The sequence below is a fragment of the Phaenicophaeus curvirostris genome, chromosome 1 (assembly GCF_032191515.1).
Source record: "Phaenicophaeus curvirostris isolate KB17595 chromosome 1, BPBGC_Pcur_1.0, whole genome shotgun sequence".
NCBI lineage: Eukaryota > Metazoa > Chordata > Aves > Cuculiformes > Cuculidae > Phaenicophaeus > Phaenicophaeus curvirostris.
This window is the reverse complement of record NC_091392.1, coordinates 60375388-60392473: the sequence shown is the minus strand read 5'-3', so window position 1 is coordinate 60392473 and position 17086 is coordinate 60375388. Positions and strand designations below refer to the sequence as shown.

General features: G+C 38.8%; 1 protein-coding gene across 1 annotated transcript; it reads left to right on the top strand.

Moving 5' to 3' along the window:
• Positions 1–709: 709 nt before the first annotated feature.
• On the top strand, positions 710–16726 carry WASHC3 (WASH complex subunit 3). The gene is made up of 7 exons (XM_069859417.1): positions 710–829; positions 2958–3056; positions 5258–5323; positions 6762–6890; positions 8790–8897; positions 11675–11739; positions 14928–16726. Exons 1-7 carry the CDS (start codon positions 779–781, stop codon positions 15010–15012), a joined length of 603 nt encoding a protein of 200 aa, XP_069715518.1. The 5' UTR covers positions 710–778; the 3' UTR covers positions 15013–16726.
• The last annotated feature ends 360 nt before the right edge of the window (positions 16727–17086 follow it).

Sequence of the window (17086 nt, the reverse complement as noted above, 5' to 3'; positions counted from 1 at the left end):
TGCGTGTCACTCTTACTTTGATGTCTGACTGCTGGGGAAGACGCTTAATCCTCGCAACCTGCATTATCCGGGGCTTTGGCGCAGGGCTGCTACGAAGCCGTGTGCTCCGAAGTAGGACCACACCCAGGGGCCCTCAGCAACAGGGACAGAGCAAACCACACAAGACTCAAGCTCCACCAAAGAAGGTTTAGGCTGGACATTAGGAAAAAATCCTTCACAGAAAGGGTCATTGGGCACTGGAACAGGCTGCCCAGGGAGGTGGTTGAGTCACCTTCCCTGGAGGTGTTTAAGGGATGGGTGGATGAGGTGCTGAGGGGCATGGTTTAGTGTTTGATGGGAATGGTTGGACTCGATGATCCTGTGGGCCTTTTCCAACCTGGTGATTCTATGATTCTATAAGTTTTGGGAAAACCAGTGCATTTATACTTCAGGAGCACCTCGGCACGCCTCCTCGCCCGGCCACAAAGGAGGGTTACACGGAGGCGGGGGAGGGATGTCCCCTTTCCCCCAACACCCGGACTACAACTCCCACCATGCATTGCGTCGGGTTAGCGTTCCCCACCCAGACTACAACTCCCACAATGCGTGCGTGGGGTTACCCAACCTGGACTACAAGTTCCATCGTGCATTGCGTCAGGTGCGAGGCGTGTGCATGCGCATACGCGCGGGCCACGCCCCAGCACCCATCGGAGCGGAAGTTTCGCTTCCGGGTTGGAGCGTTGAGGGTTGCGGTGGGAGGCGGGTGCGGGGCTGCTCTTCGTCCCTCGGCCCCGCGGGGATGGACGAGGACGGGCTGCCCATTGTGGGCTCCGGCATCGACCTCACCAAGGTACGGGGGTGCCCCGCGTCCTCCCGCCGCTGCTGGGTGAAACTCGCCCCCTCATCACTCCGCTGCCACCGGCGTCCTGCCCGGAGCGCCCGCTGCCTCGGCGGCCCAGGCGATTCGTCTTGATTTACCCCATGAAACGCTCCAGGCTTAGGGTCGAGGGGCTGCAAAGGTGCCTGGTGGAAAAGGACCTGAGGGTGCTGGTTGACAGGCGGCTGAGCATGAGCCCGCAGTGTGCCCAGGTGGCCAAGAAGGCCAATGGCTTCTTGGCTTGTATCAGAAACGGTGTGGCCAACAGGACTAGGGAAGCGATTCTTCCCCTGTACTGGGCACTGCTGAGGCTACATCTTGAATTCCGTGTTCGGTTTTGGCCCCCTCAGCACAAGAAGGACCTTGAGGAGCTGGAGCGTGTCCAGAGAAGAGCAGCAGAGCTGGTGAAGGGTTTGGAGCACAAGTCTTATGAGAAGCAGTTGAGGGAACTGGAGTTGTTAAGCCCAGAGAAGGCTGAGAGCAACCCTTAGTGCCATCTACAGCTACCTGAAAGGATGTTGTAGAACAGCAGGTCTTGGCCTCTTCCGAGTAACAAGCAACAGATCGAGGGGAAATACCCTCAAGTTGCAGGGGAGAGTTTGACTGGGTATTAGGAAAAATCTTTCCTGAAAGAGTGGACAAGCATTGGAACAGGCTGTCCAGTGAGGTGGTGGAGTCACCATCCCTGAAAGTGTTCAAAAAACATGTAGATTTGGCACTTGAGGGCATGGTTTAATAGGCACGGTCGTGTGCTGACATTTGGACTTCGTTATCTTAGAGATCTTTTTCAACCTCAATTACTATAATTCTGCTCTATGATTAAGACATGTCTTCTGGAGTGCTCAATTAATTCCAGAGGTGTTTCACTGCAAGTTCTGTGATAGCATTACATTTAGGGGTTTCAGTCTTAGAGCAGCGGGGCAAATCAGTGCAAAGCTGCTTGGTCATATCTTTTAATGATACAAAACCAGGGTTTTGGCTTTGTTTCTCAATGATAGAATGTAAATATAGAGTAGTTCTAGTTGTCTGAATGAACCTTCCATGATCTATGTTACACCGTGGTATTCTGATAAATTCGTAAGCATCATTTTGACAATTTTGGAACTGCAGAACTGAACTGTAGCAAACTCTGCCATACAGGTGCATATGCTGAAAACTTGAGATAGTAGCAATGAAATTCACACAAAACATCTGGATGTTTTAAGACTGAGAAAGTGGTGACAAATGGAAGAGCAAAGAAGAGATGGAGACGAGAGTGTCACTACATTCACAAACCGTTCAGTTCAGCTGAAGCTTGGCTGCAACTATTTTTCCTTGTAAATCTTTCACTTTAACCAATTACGATTCCATAGAGTAATTTCCTCTGTGAAGTTTAAGACTTAAACAGTTGTCCAGCCTTGAGGCGCTATAATTTTACACATAAACATTTGTGTGACTGTTCCTGATTCTAGTCTTGTATAACAGTTTAAATAAAAATGCCAACGGTCTGTTATGCTGCAAGCACCAGACTTTTTTTGGACAAACATAACATTCTGCCTTGTAGTCTGAAAAGTATGTGTGCATTGGATTTGACTTGGATGTAATTTTACGACAGTCTAGGCTTGCAAATAAGAAAACATACAGGTATCTAGCAAAGACTGAGACAGCAATTTCACTACTCTCTATTTTTTTTATGATGTTGGTTGTAATGAGTTGTATGGATGACAAAGTTTTCTTTTCCTTCTTAACCTTCAGAAGGAAAGACTTGATTTCCTTTCTGTTTTTTGAAGGTTTTTGCCACCAGTTTTCAGGAATGTTCATCATTTCATCTAAAAGCATTTGCTTAAATAAGATAACATATAATAAGATGTGAATCTTGTTGCCTTTTATGTGTACCCTTTTCAATTGTCATGTTATAGTTTTTGTGAAAAAGGATTTGTATGCATATATATGTATATAGATATTAAAAGTTTGTATATATATGCATTCATAGCAAGCACAGTTAAGGCAGATTTCTAAAATAATTTATTCAAAAAAATTGCATTTTTAACAGGCCTTTGCATCTAAATGTAAGAATTAACATCTATGTATAATTTATTTTTTCTTATGTTATTTAATACAGGTTCCTGCTATTCAGCAGAAAAGAACTGTAGCCTTTCTAAACCAGTTTGTGGTTCACACGGTGCAATTTCTCAACCGATTTTCCACTGTTTGTGAAGAGGTATGTTTATTATTTTCCCAGCTGTCTATACAATGAAAAAATCCTAGAAATGAGAACCATTCACTTAAATATTTTTGATGCAATAATACTGGTAACTTAGACCAAAAATTTAGTCTGCTTTCTGTTCAGGGGTTCTCTTGAGTAAGTGCTTAAAACAGACTTTTTTTAAAAATTTTTCCCCTAAGATATCTAGATGAAGTGCTGATTTTATTGCACTTAATCCTGTTTCCTTAAGCTTTTGTGTTTGGCAAAGTCTTTGTACATTTTAATACATGAAATTTGTTCTAAGCATCTCCTTCTGTGGTTATCTTGTTTTGGAAGAAGGATGCCATATCCTATGGTGCTGAATCCATTCTAACAGTCAGTATTCCTTTCATCTATGTTCTAGGATATTGCGTCAAAAATTCCTTTCCTATTTTAGCACCTTTAAATTAAAAGTGTGATATGCAAAGTATATGTAAATAATTTTGATGTGGGAAAAAAAGAATCATTCTTAACAAGTCATTAGTATGGAACATGAAGCAGTTGATTTAAATAACTTGTTAAAAAAAATATAGGTAAAAATATTTAGTGCTAGTAAGTTTATGGTGACTTTAGTGTCAACAGAAGTGTACCAGACTGACAGGACTGGAGTTGTACACTAAGCAGGACAAGGGTACTTCCTCCCTTGTTGAAGGGTTTTTCCTAATGTGGCTTTGAGCTTAACCTTTTTGTCGTTAGTGGTTTTTTTGTAACTGCTCGCTAGTTTATTCAACAAAGATGACTATACAGCCCTAGCCAGCAGAGCTAGGACAGCAGTCAAATCCAATTAGACTGAACCATGTAATCTGAGAAATTCTGTTATTTTTTAGTAAAGTTTAGAGCCAGACTCGTGACGAGTGTAAAATTTGGCTTGCCACATCAATGCATGGAGCTTCAGAGGAAAAAAAGTATTTCTAGATTTGTAACTTATTGTAACTTGATATGTGGAACAGCGGAAATGCCTGGGAATGCTGTTGTCAGTTGTCCAAAACTCAGTTGTCACGTCATCTTGATATTGCCTCTTGCATAGGTGCTATGGAAATCAGAACACAAAGCCATCTTGAGTGTGCAGCAACATTATGAAGTTTAGTTAATAAAAAAAAATTAGTTAATCTAAATGTGTTGTTATGCAAGAGACTAGTTGGTTGATAAACTCCTTTTTTTGTATTTATGAAGTACAGAAGTATTTTTAGTGTGAAATGTCCCAGTGTAAATCAACAGAAGCAAAAAAAAAATACACCTGCCCTTTACACAGCTACATGTAGGGCACATAGTTCTTTTCAGTAGTAACTAACTCCTCTTCATGACCCAAGAGCCATCTGTAAACAAGTCAGTGCACTCGTCAAAAAGACTTTTTTTACTTCTTCTAGCATGTTGGCAGAGCTGCCATTTGCTTAGGGTGTTAAAAGTTCTCCTTCAGAGCCAGGCAGAATCTTGCTAATGTGCCAAAAGCCTGTCAGTGGTACATATCTGCCAGCCAGCGTGCTAGCCAACTTCACTTGGACAGGTCTGGTGAAGTATGGTAGTGATTAGTTAAAAGAGTGACAGTTCTTACAGAGTAATTTAGAAAAACTTAAGTTGTAATTTTTTTAAAAACGTAAGTGTCAAAATTTGATTGAGGTGCACCTGGAGCATGTAAAGCTTCTGGTTAGTTTTGGTTCACTGTGCATTTTGACTGCAGAGGGCTTTAAGTCACTTGCTGTATTCATTATCAAATTTTTCTACTTTGTATTTGCTCTGTTACACGCACACACACACTCGTGCATCGCACCTTTTCATCGTCCGCATTTGCAAAAAGTTTTGAAGAAAGATGTTTAGCAAATGGTGCCTACCAAATGGTGCCTACAATGTGCCTACCATTGTTCTCTAGTTGTCCCAAGTAATACCCTGTTAATAATACTTGCCTTTTGTACTTAATCTGTCTTCATTTCTGTCAGTCATTTTCTGGGAAAACTAACTGCCTAGTAAAATAATTTTAAAAATTTGATCCAGTGTAGCTATTATACTAAAAAGGGGTGCCATTGCTTCATTTACTTCATAACATTATCATCTCATTTACTCTGTTCTGCCTTCAGCTGGCAGGAGACTAAAGTGGTTTTCTTTAGCTAGATGTGGACTGTTTGATACATATAAGTGGCCTAGAGAGGTCTTCTCACATCCTAAATTGTTTTCTATTCTAGAAATTGTCAACACTCTCTCTCCGTATCCAGCAAATAGAAACAACACTCAATATTTTGGATGCAAAGGTTTGTACGTATACAGACTTTGTCTTCTAACAGTGACAGCTTTCTAGGTTACATGAACTAGCTTGGTTTTCATAGTCTAAATTGAGCAAGTAAATTTTCATAATGATTTGAAGTAGCTAATACAAAATGCTGGCATGGTGAATTCTCTCTTTGTATTCCTTGCCGTGGGGGTGTGTGACATTTAAACATGTAGTTGATAAGGAAGAAAGGATCCCACAGTGCATAGTGGAAATGTTGATTTTGTCTCTGTTAAGCATTTTGAACAGGAAAGGAACACTTGGATCTTGAAAGGGCAACTGAAATATACGGCAGCTTACTTGTCCTGATTTTATTGCAATGTTTGGTTTTGAGAAAATGGCGGGAAGTTTTCCAGTATTAAAGTATGCAACTTCTGTTGCAGGGTTGGAGTACAAAACTGCATTCGCCATGCAAACTCTTGTAAGAAATTTTTGCTCCTTTGAAGAGCAAAAAAGTCTCTTTGCAACTGTTACCGGACTGTAAGGATTTCAAATGGTATAAGTTACTGGATAGATGCTTTGCAAACCTTGTGATATTGAGATGTGACCTGGACTGGATTTAAGCGAACACAAATGCATTTCATGTATCTTCTTTAGCTAAAATGATAGGAGGATATAATCTATAGTCATGTATTATCATTTAATTTGCTAAAAGCAAAAGAAAAAAATAAAAGAAAAAAACCCCAAACCTAAAACCAAAAAAACAATCCACTGTACACTTATAACCAGTTATACTTTCAATAATGATGGAAGCAATTTCGGCCGGCTTTTCTTAGAGCAGGAGTAGGGCACTTTGAAACTATCCATGAAGGTCTTTGTGAAGAAAACACTGTAGTAGTACAAACAGTGCTTACTAACTCATTTATTTCAAAATATTTAGAAGTTATCAGTGTTGATAACTTTTGCAGAATTCTTCATAATAATGTTAAATAAAATTTCTTTAAATAAATATTTGGCATATTTAATACCCATTCTCAGCATTTTCATAAAGGAGCAAAAGATACAAAAAATTGCAAAATCTATAACCAGTCTCCCCTCTGGTGATATCCATCTAGGTAATAAAGCTGGTTTTGTCATGATTTTTTTCACTGTAGAGGAAGTAGCAGAGGAGATGACACAGCTCTTTTGTGGTTGGTAAGTGCACTAGCAAAATTCTGGAAGGTGTTGAAGCCTTTTCTGCACTGCAATCCTATGTTAACAGTGGAAGCTCGTATTGAATGGTCTGGGAGTTTTGTTGTAGAAGCCACCTGAATAGAAAAATCAAGGTGGGGTTTGCCAGATAAAATGCCAAAACTAGTCATAAAAAGTTATGATTTTACTCATGTGAAACCTACCTGGGGAATACGTGGTAAGCAGCATATACCAGATTTTATTGTACATGTACACTTATGATATGTTCTTTGCATGTTTTGTGCATTCAGTTATCCTCTATTCCTGGCCTAGAAGATGTGAAATTTGAAGTGTCCAATGCAAATACGAATAGTGTTACGAATGGTCCTGTGGCACAAGCTACTTCAGATCAACAGACAGCTGTATCACCTCAATCTGAAGTAAGTAATGAAGTAAAACTAATGCATAGAAGGGCTATACCTCTCCATGAAACCTAAAGTTTCTAGTCTCACTTGAAATAGATAGAAGAAATGAGTCTATTGGAAGAGAGCAATCAACTGCTGTGATCTAGAACTACGTTTTTCACTAATTAAACGTCTTTTGACAAGTGGCTTAAAACAAAAAAAGACATACCCTTTCTTGAATACATGGCTTAAATAATTAGAACTATCTCAAATCTAGTGGTCAATGCCTCCTTCTTCTTCAATCAAATTAAAATATTAATGTGGATTACATCAGGGAGCTGGAAAGGTCATGAATGAAAATAGGAGTTTGAATCCCATAATTCCAACTCTTTTCTCCTGTGAGAATGTGAGCTTTCAGCTCAAATTGGAATTTCTAGAATACTTTATTTTAAGAGATTCTTACAGTGAATGTTTTCTGTATATTATAATCTATGTACAGGAAGTGCCATCTTTTTGTAAGTGATCAACATTAGGGTGCTATCCGCACAATTAATTTTTTGTTGTTATGTGTGTGTTTGGTTGATATTTTTTAAGCCAGACTTGAATCCTGTGATCACCATTTCATAAAGTGAGGCTTTTTTGGCTCTGTTGTAGATGTATTTCTTTCTCCAGTTTCCTATTATAGTTTCTTTTGGAATCTCCAATTTTAGTCTCTGCTTTTTCACTCATTTGATGGAAGTTGCTGTGGAGCAGAATACTCTGCTGCTTTTCTCTGCCTGTTAAAGATTATGACTTTAATATGCAGCCTGTAACATGGGAGACAGAATAGACGGTTCACACTGCATGTTTCGGTCATGTTAGAGAGTGACTCCTGGTTATTTTGTTTTCTTTAGAATGTTCCTCCTCTTCAGTGTTATAGTAGGGACAGATATTTTTGAAAGGAGGTTTCCAATGCTGCTTTCAAATAGTTGTTTAATAGCAAAACTACAGTTTTCTGTGGTCCTTTAAATAGTGCTATAGCTTCTTGTAATTTTTCAAAATTTTTTAGTTAATTTATCACAAGGATTCTTTCATTTCATTATATTAGCCTTTGGGTTAATGGTTTATATCAAAAAGTTTTTTTTAAAAGCTGTATCACCTGAATGAAACATTTGTCAAGTAATGAAATAATTATTTTGAGGAAAAAATATGCTGGACCAACTAGGGGAAATATCTGTATATCATCTTTAAGAAGTTATTTTTTTGAGTATTTAAATTTAGAACTCTTATTTATTAAATACAACAAACTTAACATGGGCTTTTATAAGCTCCTCTTTTTCACATATTGTGCAATAGCATAAAACTGTAACTAAAAAGTAGAAAGTCACACTCATAATAGTAACAAAAGAGCTGGGGTGTGTGTACTCGTACGTTTTGGAAAAATCTAGTAATGTATGGCAGATCAGAATAATATTGATGCCAGAAGAGTTGCACTTTACCCTGAAATTACAAATTTTGTTAATTGAAATGTCTCCATGCTTCTGGTCTGCATACATACTAGATCTCTGGGGAGACCTTTTAGCAGCTTTCCACTACCTGAAGGGGGCGTACAAGAAAGCTGGGAAGGGACTTTTTATAAGGGCATGTAGTGATAGGAAGAGGGCGCATGGCTTTAAGTTGGAAGGGGAAAGATTTAGATTTGACATTAGGAAGAAATTCTTCATAGTGAGGGTGATGAGGCACTGGCACAGGATTCCCAGGGAAGTTGCGGCTGCCCCATCCCTGGAGGTGTTTGGGGCCAGGTTGGACGGGGCTTTGGGCAGCTTGGTCCGGTGGAAGGTGTCCCTGCCCATGGCAGAGGGGTTGGAACTAGGCAATCTTTAAGGTCCCCTCCATCTGAAACCATTCTGTGATTCTACCTGACCGTTAAAGTGTTAACTTCTTTGTATACCGCAGAAAAACGTACATGAAGAAGGATTACCGAAAACGGAGGTGGTAACAGAAAATGTCAGAACTGTGGCCAAGGATCCAAGATATGCAAGATACCTCAAAATGGTACAAGTGGTAAGTCAGTTCTCTTGCCATTCTTTGGGTACTCTGTTATTTTTAGGTAGAACATCATACACGGCTCTAAGTGTACATTAAATATCTGAAGGCATAAATTGCATCAGTAATCTTTAATCTATGATAACGTCACAATATTTCTAGCATGTCTTCTCTATTGAATGAATTGATGTAATATACTATGCCTTCAGACAGCTTCAGGCAAGATCTTTCTATAAAATTCTGCAGACATACTTGTTAGCTGAAGGTGTGAAGATGTGTAAATGCAGAGTGATGTTAGCTGGAGTCACAGAAGATGACACTGAAAGTGTAGTTATTCTGGTAGAATTGGTTTCATTCCCTACACGCAGACACGATTACAGTTTGGTTTTGCTGTAGGGTACAAAATGCAGCTTTGCCAGTATAGTTCAGAGATATAAGAATTGCCTTGCTACTTGATTCCACTTGAGTTTCCTGTCATTCACGATGCAGGTTTTGTTTGTGGACTGTTCTACAGATAAATAGGAAACGAATGAATGTAATCTCAGTATTCACAAGTTAAAACTAATTAAAGGGATTAAAAACTGAATGGGAGACTTAGTGATATTTTTTTAGGAGCTCATTTTTCACATCAGGCGATTGGAAACAAAGAAAATAATCTGTACTTTCAAGCTGTCAGTGGAAATTTTCCTCTGAAATGTATGTTAGAATTCTAGAAAACATTGCTATCTCATAGTATTAGTTTTAACATAAGCAAAATTTTACTGATTTCATATTTTCACTCCCTCTTCAGAGGATAGAATTGGTGTGTTTGGCACTTTGTATAATGTTTCAGACCTTATTTTAAATTTCAATCACAAATTAGTACTTCACGGGGAGCTTATTACAAACCATTTGGAAAACCTAGCAGTAGGGTAGTAGCAGAGACTAGGACACTCTGTTAATGTATTGATGTAATGCCAGGCTTCAAAGTGGATGTGAAAGTGCTGGATGGCCTCAATTACTTTTTTTTTTGATGACTATTAGAGGAGTGAGATCTCACTTTCCACATTTATCCTTTGTATTGGCAGTTCCTGGCAACTCCTCTGCAAGTTGTAAACAGTGTGGTAGGAAAGTCAAACTGAAGTACTACAAATTAATGTGTGTGTTTGTATTTGCCAGACTTGTCTTCTCGTCCAGTCAACTATTTCAGTTAATGTCTCTTATTTGCCCAAATGACATTTCTAGGTGAAGATTTGTTTGAACTGATCATCTATTTATTGCTTACAATATCTGTAGTAGTTAAGAATACTGTGAAGCACTGTGAAGACATGTTTCTTTTAGACTAGATATGGTGTCCAAATCTATACTAGAATAAGTGAGTATTTTAAGCTGTCGTGAAATACTGAAACATTTTCCCCTTTGTAGTGTACATTAGTGGTGAATTACTGAGAAATTCTTTATTACAAACTAACGCCTCACAGCTATTCAAGTCACATTTTTGGCAATATGGCTAGTAGATTGCTAAAACTACCTACCTGTTCATGTGCTATTCCAGAATCTTCAAGCAAAAGTCTTGATTGTGATTCTTACTGTGAAACTGCACAAGAAAAACACAGTAAGCCAGTTAGCTTAGCTCTCACTTTGCCAGGTTAGCTACTGCAACTGTCACTAGTACCACATGCTTCTCTGGAACGTTAGTCATAGCTGCCCTTTATTTTATCATTATTTTAATTACTTTAGACAACAGATGTTTGTTCTGTGCCAAAAGAACGCTACATTACTTTCCAGTTAAGTTGTGAGGCCTCTCCTGAGTTTCCTAGACCACCAGTAGTTTTATCCTTGGAAATCAATACTTGTACCCTCATCCTCCCCACACCCACCCACCCCGGTTTTGTCATGCTGTGGTCCGGGAGATATTTCTCATGGTTTGCAACAGGGGATGATGGCAAAGCAACAATTTGTCTTTGAACAACTCTAGTGAAAACATAGGAGCAGTTTGTTGGATTCTATATCCTAAGATGATGTGGATCCAAGTGGTTTTGGCCATGCGATCCAAGTGTTCTTGGCTATGCGATCCAAGATGAGGGGATGTTTAGGTGTTGCTGAATAAAATAAAATGCAGAAGCTGTGGAAGGACTTGCATTGAAAGGAAGGATTTTTTAATTATTTTTTAACATATACGTATTTGGCTAAAAACTAGTCCACAAGTCATGGAAGATTCAAGCCTGACTGTACAAGCACTTGTATTCACAAGAGTCACTTTTAAATTGTGCTTCTGTTCTCATGTCCTGTTTGCCTTTTTCTGTATGCTTTTTAAAGACTGTTTTTAATTTTTAGCACTGCCTTAAGGTATCCTTCTAGGCCTGGAGCAGATGCACTTTCCTGGTTTTCCTCCCTCTTTGGCTATGCCTTTGGCATGTCCAAGTGTTCTTCATCTTTCTAGCACAACTGTTCTCTGCTGTCTTGGTGCTACTTTGTGCTTTCTTCACATTGTCATCCATACACATAACATCAGCTTCCTGGTTGTGTCTGCATGAATGGCAAATATATCTGTCCATTCTTAATTCTCTTCCTGCAGCTTTCTGAGGATGTTTGGCCATAAATGTAAGAAGGATTTAAATTTAAAGGGCCTTTGACCTCAGCAGTTTCTCACTTCTAGATTCATACTGATGGCAGCTGACGTTGTCATTCCATGCTCTTGTTCAACGAGTGATGTATGTAAATTTATAAGAAACTGTAGCCCAAAAGAACCTGTGGATTTTAGTTCACCTGTTTGTATTCAGAACTTTCATATTATTCTTCCTCCTCCTACACAGGGTGTTCCTGTAATGGCAATACGAAACAAAATGATTTCTGAAGGACTAAATCCAGATCTTCTTGAGTAAGTAATTTGTAACTGTCATTAAGGCTGGAATTCAACCCTGTGTTTAAAAAACTTGGGAAAAAAATATGCTTAGGAAATCTTGTTTATAGTATTGTGCATCTAAATTATCATCATTAAAACAGGTTTTGAAGTCTTCCATGAAAGTTTTTTTTTTGCATTTTATGTGTTAGAAGAAGGTGATCGGTACCAAAGGAGAAGGGATGCTATCTCATGTATGAGCTGTTTTTACGGTATTGCCTAGACCAAGGCAAGGCCCAGAAAATAGTGACTTGAATGTATATGGGTAAGTACTGACCAAACAGAAAATTATGAGACTTCACCATTCAGAATATCATAGAATGGTTTGAGTTGGAAGGGACCTAAAAGATCATCCCTTGCCAACCCTTATGCCATGGGCAGGGACACCTTCCACTAGATCAGGTTGCTCATAGCCGCATCCAACCTGGTCTTGAACATTTCCAGGGATGTGGCATCCATGACTTCTCTGGACAACCTGTTCCAGTGCCTCACCACCCTCACAGTAAAATACTTCTTCCTGATATCGTATCTAAATCTGCCCTTTTTCAGCTTAAAGCCACTTTGAGTTTAAAGCCATTACCCCTGGTCCTGTCACTACACGTCCTTGTAAAAAGTCTCTCTCCAGGTTTCTTATAGGTACTGGAAGAATGCTGTAAGTTCTCCCCAGAGCCTTCTCTTCTCCAGGCTGAACAACCCCAACCCTCTCAGCATGTCCTCACAGGAGAGGTGGTCCAGCCCTCTGGTCGTTTTGTGGTCCTCCTCTGGACTCACTCCAATAGATCCATGTCCTTCCTGTGCTCAGGTCTCCAGAACTAAATGCAGTACTCCAGGTGGAGTCTCACCAGAGCCAAGTAGAGGGGTCAAATCACCTCCCTTGACCTGCTGGCCACAGTTGGCCTTCTGGGCTGCAAGTGCGCATTGCTGGAGCCTGTTGAGCTTCTCATCAACCAACACTCGCAAGTCCTTCTCCTTTGGGCTTCTTTCAGTCCGTTCTTTGCTTAGCCAGGAAGTGGAAGGACTGCTTCCAAGCCAAGTAGAGGTGGTGCAGTTTAAGGAAAAGGTTATAGCAATGATGAGGTAATGTTTGACAATGTCTATGTAGTGATGGGGAATAAAATAATACATTAGCAGCCAATTTTACCGTATTGTCAAGGTTCTTCCAAGATATTTTCTTCCAGCGCTTCAATAAAAAGTGTCATAATTGTAGATTAATAAGAACAGAATCTATTTTATTTTGCTGGATGCATGAGGCACAACACAGTTGTTTCCAGATTCCCTCAGTAGATGGAGTGTGCAACTTGACTTCAGTATTGACAGTCTAAATTGAATTCAGCAGTTCATAATCATGATTGTTGATTGAACTAAGCTGATGTGAAGACTAGTAAGAGTAGATACTCAATTTCAGAGCTACTTCTCTGGACATAAGCAGACAGAATTTGTTAAACTGATGAAATTATTAACTTTCTTTGTTACATTATAGCCACTGAACTGTTTGAAACACTTTTGCATCTTCTTCAGAAACTGTCAATGTATTAGGAAATCCACTTCTCCCTTCCAGTGGAGTCTTTTTACATTTTAGAAAGGCTTATTCTGAAACTAGCGAATTGTTTAATAAAATAAATAAAAGTACAGGAGAACTGCATATTGTCATATGTTGAGTCACTATATCCCCCAGCTACTCTTGGTGTCTAAATAAGCCTGAAGTAGTTATTCTTCATATGATGCTTTTACTGATCGAATGAGGAATAAGGAAAAGAACATAAGTGAGCATCTGTGCAAGTCTGAGATGCGTTATCAAACATGGTTTTACCAAATGCATGTTAAGTGTATTTTATTTCTTACTAAAAGAGTGCATTGTCATCTTCCTCTTCTTGCTAGAGGAGAGTTTTTGCACGAGTCTTTCCAGATCACGTATCTTTGCATGGCTTTTTTGTTTTGTCATTACCACGGCAATGAGGAATAATATTGTGAAGTAGTATTTGCATAAGAAAGCAAGTGCCTTCTTACTTTATTTTGGAGGTGTGCAGGGGGGAGGGAGAAGGATCTCTTACAGTTCTTTAATGAACTTCTCGGTTTTGTGCCCAAAATGTTTAGAAACACATTAAAGGTACCTTAGGAATTTCCAACAGAGAAATTATTACAATTATTATTATAAACAGAACTAAAGTTAGAAAAGAAATTATGTGTCATGACACACAGGAGCAGCCCCAAGTTAAGTAACAACAGGACAAATAATAGAATCATCCGCTTGGTTTAAAATGTAATATTTTATGAAAGAGAGCAGTTAACTATCGTGCAGGAAGCTAGTTTCTGCGAAGCTTATTCTTCTCAGAGTATAATCACATGTATATTTTCTGCCTTGATTTCAGAACTTACCAGGCTCAGGCTTGCTTGTTATTGTCACACTTATTACATACTTATGAGGGATACTGCAGGCAGAGGCAGCATCTTCAGTCAATAGTGTATTTGAGTCTTTAGATGGCTTGCTTCTCTCCCTTTCATTTCCAGTAGATTCCCTGAGCAAGTGTTTTGACACAATGTTAAGATCCATCTTAAATATTCTCTTCAAAACTGAATACAAGAGATCTGATCACTTATAGTCAATAAAAATTCCATGGCTGTTCCTGCATGTCAGATTTAACCCAGTGTTCTAGCCAAATTCCACTCTGAGTAATTCTTTTTTGCTTCTCTAATTTATCCCTGCAGTTTTAGTTGGATACAATATTGTTCATTTCCTGTCTTATTTTTTTCATGTATTATTTACACTGCTTAATGGTGTACAGCATGTTCCTTTCAGTCCTTGAACCTCTGAAGACTGAAAAAAAAATATATGATTAATCAATATGGTCTGCTTTCAACTCTTTCTACAAGTGTTTGCCACTTTGTAGTGATCTGTCATTACTTCTGATAACCTCAAAGGTGTGTTTTCAGGCTCTACAGAGTTTTGATGTCCAGTGAGTTACACCTAAAGGATAAAAACTAGAGATTGTAAGTGAAGCAATACCAGTAAGGTGTGAGTTTGTTAACCATCAATGGCTAATGTGCTGCATGTTGTGGCTATAAAGTGTATGCAATTGTAGTGAAAGGACATCAGCATTACATGCTGAGTTGCTTGTGTTTTCAGCCACCTTTTAGGATTTGCAACACAACTTTTTTGCTTCCTGCAGGACGCCAGATGCTCCTGTACCTGCCTGGGGAGATAATGGGAAAGCAGAAGACAGTTCTGATAGTGAATCTTCATTTAGTGACTAAAGAGACTGATGTTGGCCTTTGGAAACCTCTCTTGAGTGCTAATCTGCTTGGAGCTTTAACAGACAATGTTTTTGCATGAGTCACATGGGTGACATGATTTATCTGACAGCATTTTTAAGAACTAAGATCCTTCATTGCCTCTGAGAAAGTTTGAACAAGCACCGTGTTTCAGCCTGAAGCTTTCCGCCGTGAAAATTAATCATGGGAGCCTTGCAATTTTTATACTGCATCATTTCAGATTCCTTCCCGATTCCTCTGAAATAACTTCATAAAGCTCTTAAAAATTCCATGCCTCTAATCTTCCAGGTCTCTAAGACTGCATCCTGGTCATTACTGGATTTGCTATGACGTAACACTTCTAACCCAAGTTGCCTTCTTTTCTGTCCCATAACATACAGGTAAAGTAACTTTTCAAAATTAAATTGTTTAATTGTGATCTGATGAGCTGTGTGTTTTACTAATATATTATATTCTGAGGTGACACAACAAGAATTACGCAGAAGTTGGCTCTCAGAAGTCAACTATCATAGTGACTGCAAATCAGTGGTACTGTGTTTTGAGAGAAACTAAAAAACAAGTGAAAAATATATTAGTGTGAATGTTCCCAAAGTATATGCTGCCATTCAAATTCACATTAGAGTCTGTACAGAGCTGTTAATGGAATTCCTGCTTTGTAGAATACTTGATTTATCAAATTCGTGTTATGGTAGTATAGAAAGCCACAAACATTACAAGCAAATGGCACTGTCAAAGAAGCAAAGGACTGGGAGACCATTAATGGAATATCAGATCATCACTACGTGTTCACTGTCACATGAGTCAGTAGAAACCACATTCTGACTGCTATTGGGCTTACTCCAAAGGAGCTGTGGCTGAGCAGTTTCTGCAGGATAAGAAATCACCTCCAAATTGGTGCCATTGGTGGTAATTTCAGCAAAGAAGCCAAAATTCATTTTGTATAATGGTGAAACTTGCTTTGCTGTCTCTTTAGTTGTGTATTGGGGAACAATATGGAGAAATTCACTTGGAGCCTGACTGGCCCTGACTTCCCTCTGAAGTGCTTAATCTACTGCCTGAGTAAAAAATGACATTTCTTTAAAGAATTTTCTTTAATATAATTGTTACACCTGAAATTTCTCATAATTTATTTGGATTCCCCAGATTATTGCGATTATACCAGAATGCCATGGGCCAGGCAGTCATTGACTTTCTGGTATTTCCAGACCAAGGAAAAAAAAACTATAACTGAACCTCTAAGAATATAAATATGTTAGCTTTTAAGACCAAGTCATTGTCTTCTTTCTTAGTTATTGATGCCACTTCAGTAGGTTAGCTGTTTTGGGGTTTTTTCTGTAACTTAAGCATGGCTCCCATGCAAGTCTAGCAGACACATTTATGTTCTTCGTAACCTGTTAATCAGTGACACCTGAATCCCTGTGAAAGCATAGATGCACTAGCAAATGTCTAGAGATGACGTTTCAATGATGAGTTAATTATTATGGAACACTTAAACAAAAATATTGAATAGTTAACACTTGGTAACTTGACAAATATTAACAGTAGCAATAAGTATTTAAAAAGTAAATGTTATAATGTTATTTCAGAAAGCATATATTAAAACACTGGTTACTTTTTGAAGTCTATATTTGAAAACTCATTGGAGCAATCTGTATAATTAAAGCTATGTTTTGTAAGCCAAAGTCGTAGTTCTGTTTTGTTCCCATATGTTGTTTTAAACATGATCAAAATTCTTCTGGAGTCTCTGTAATTCACATTTCTCCAAAAGTGGTTATGCTGAAACTGTATCAGTCTGCTAGCTGAAGGTTTTGAAAATAGTGGGTTGGAGTTTAACCTAAGCCACTTTAGCACTCTGAACAATAGATCCTATTCTACAAGAAAATTTAAGGAAGACTGAAATTAATGAAAACTTTGTTTGACATTCTTGAACTGATATTAATAAGAAGGGCTGGCGGGAGGATCCAGGGAACTGTAGGCCTGTCGGTGACCTTAGTGCCAGGGAAGGTCATGGAGCATGTCATCTTGAGTGCTATCACACAGGACAACCAGGTGATCA

Coding starts and splice junctions, on each gene's coding strand:
- WASHC3 (XM_069859417.1), top strand. CDS start 779: ATGGACGAGGACGGGCTGCCCATTGTGGGCTCCGGCATCGACCTCACC. Junction 830..2,957: donor CCGGCATCGACCTCACCAAG/GTACGGGGGTGC, acceptor TATTTAATACAG/GTTCCTGCTATTCAGCAGAA. Junction 3,057..5,257: donor TTTCCACTGTTTGTGAAGAG/GTATGTTTATTA, acceptor TTTCTATTCTAG/AAATTGTCAACACTCTCTCT.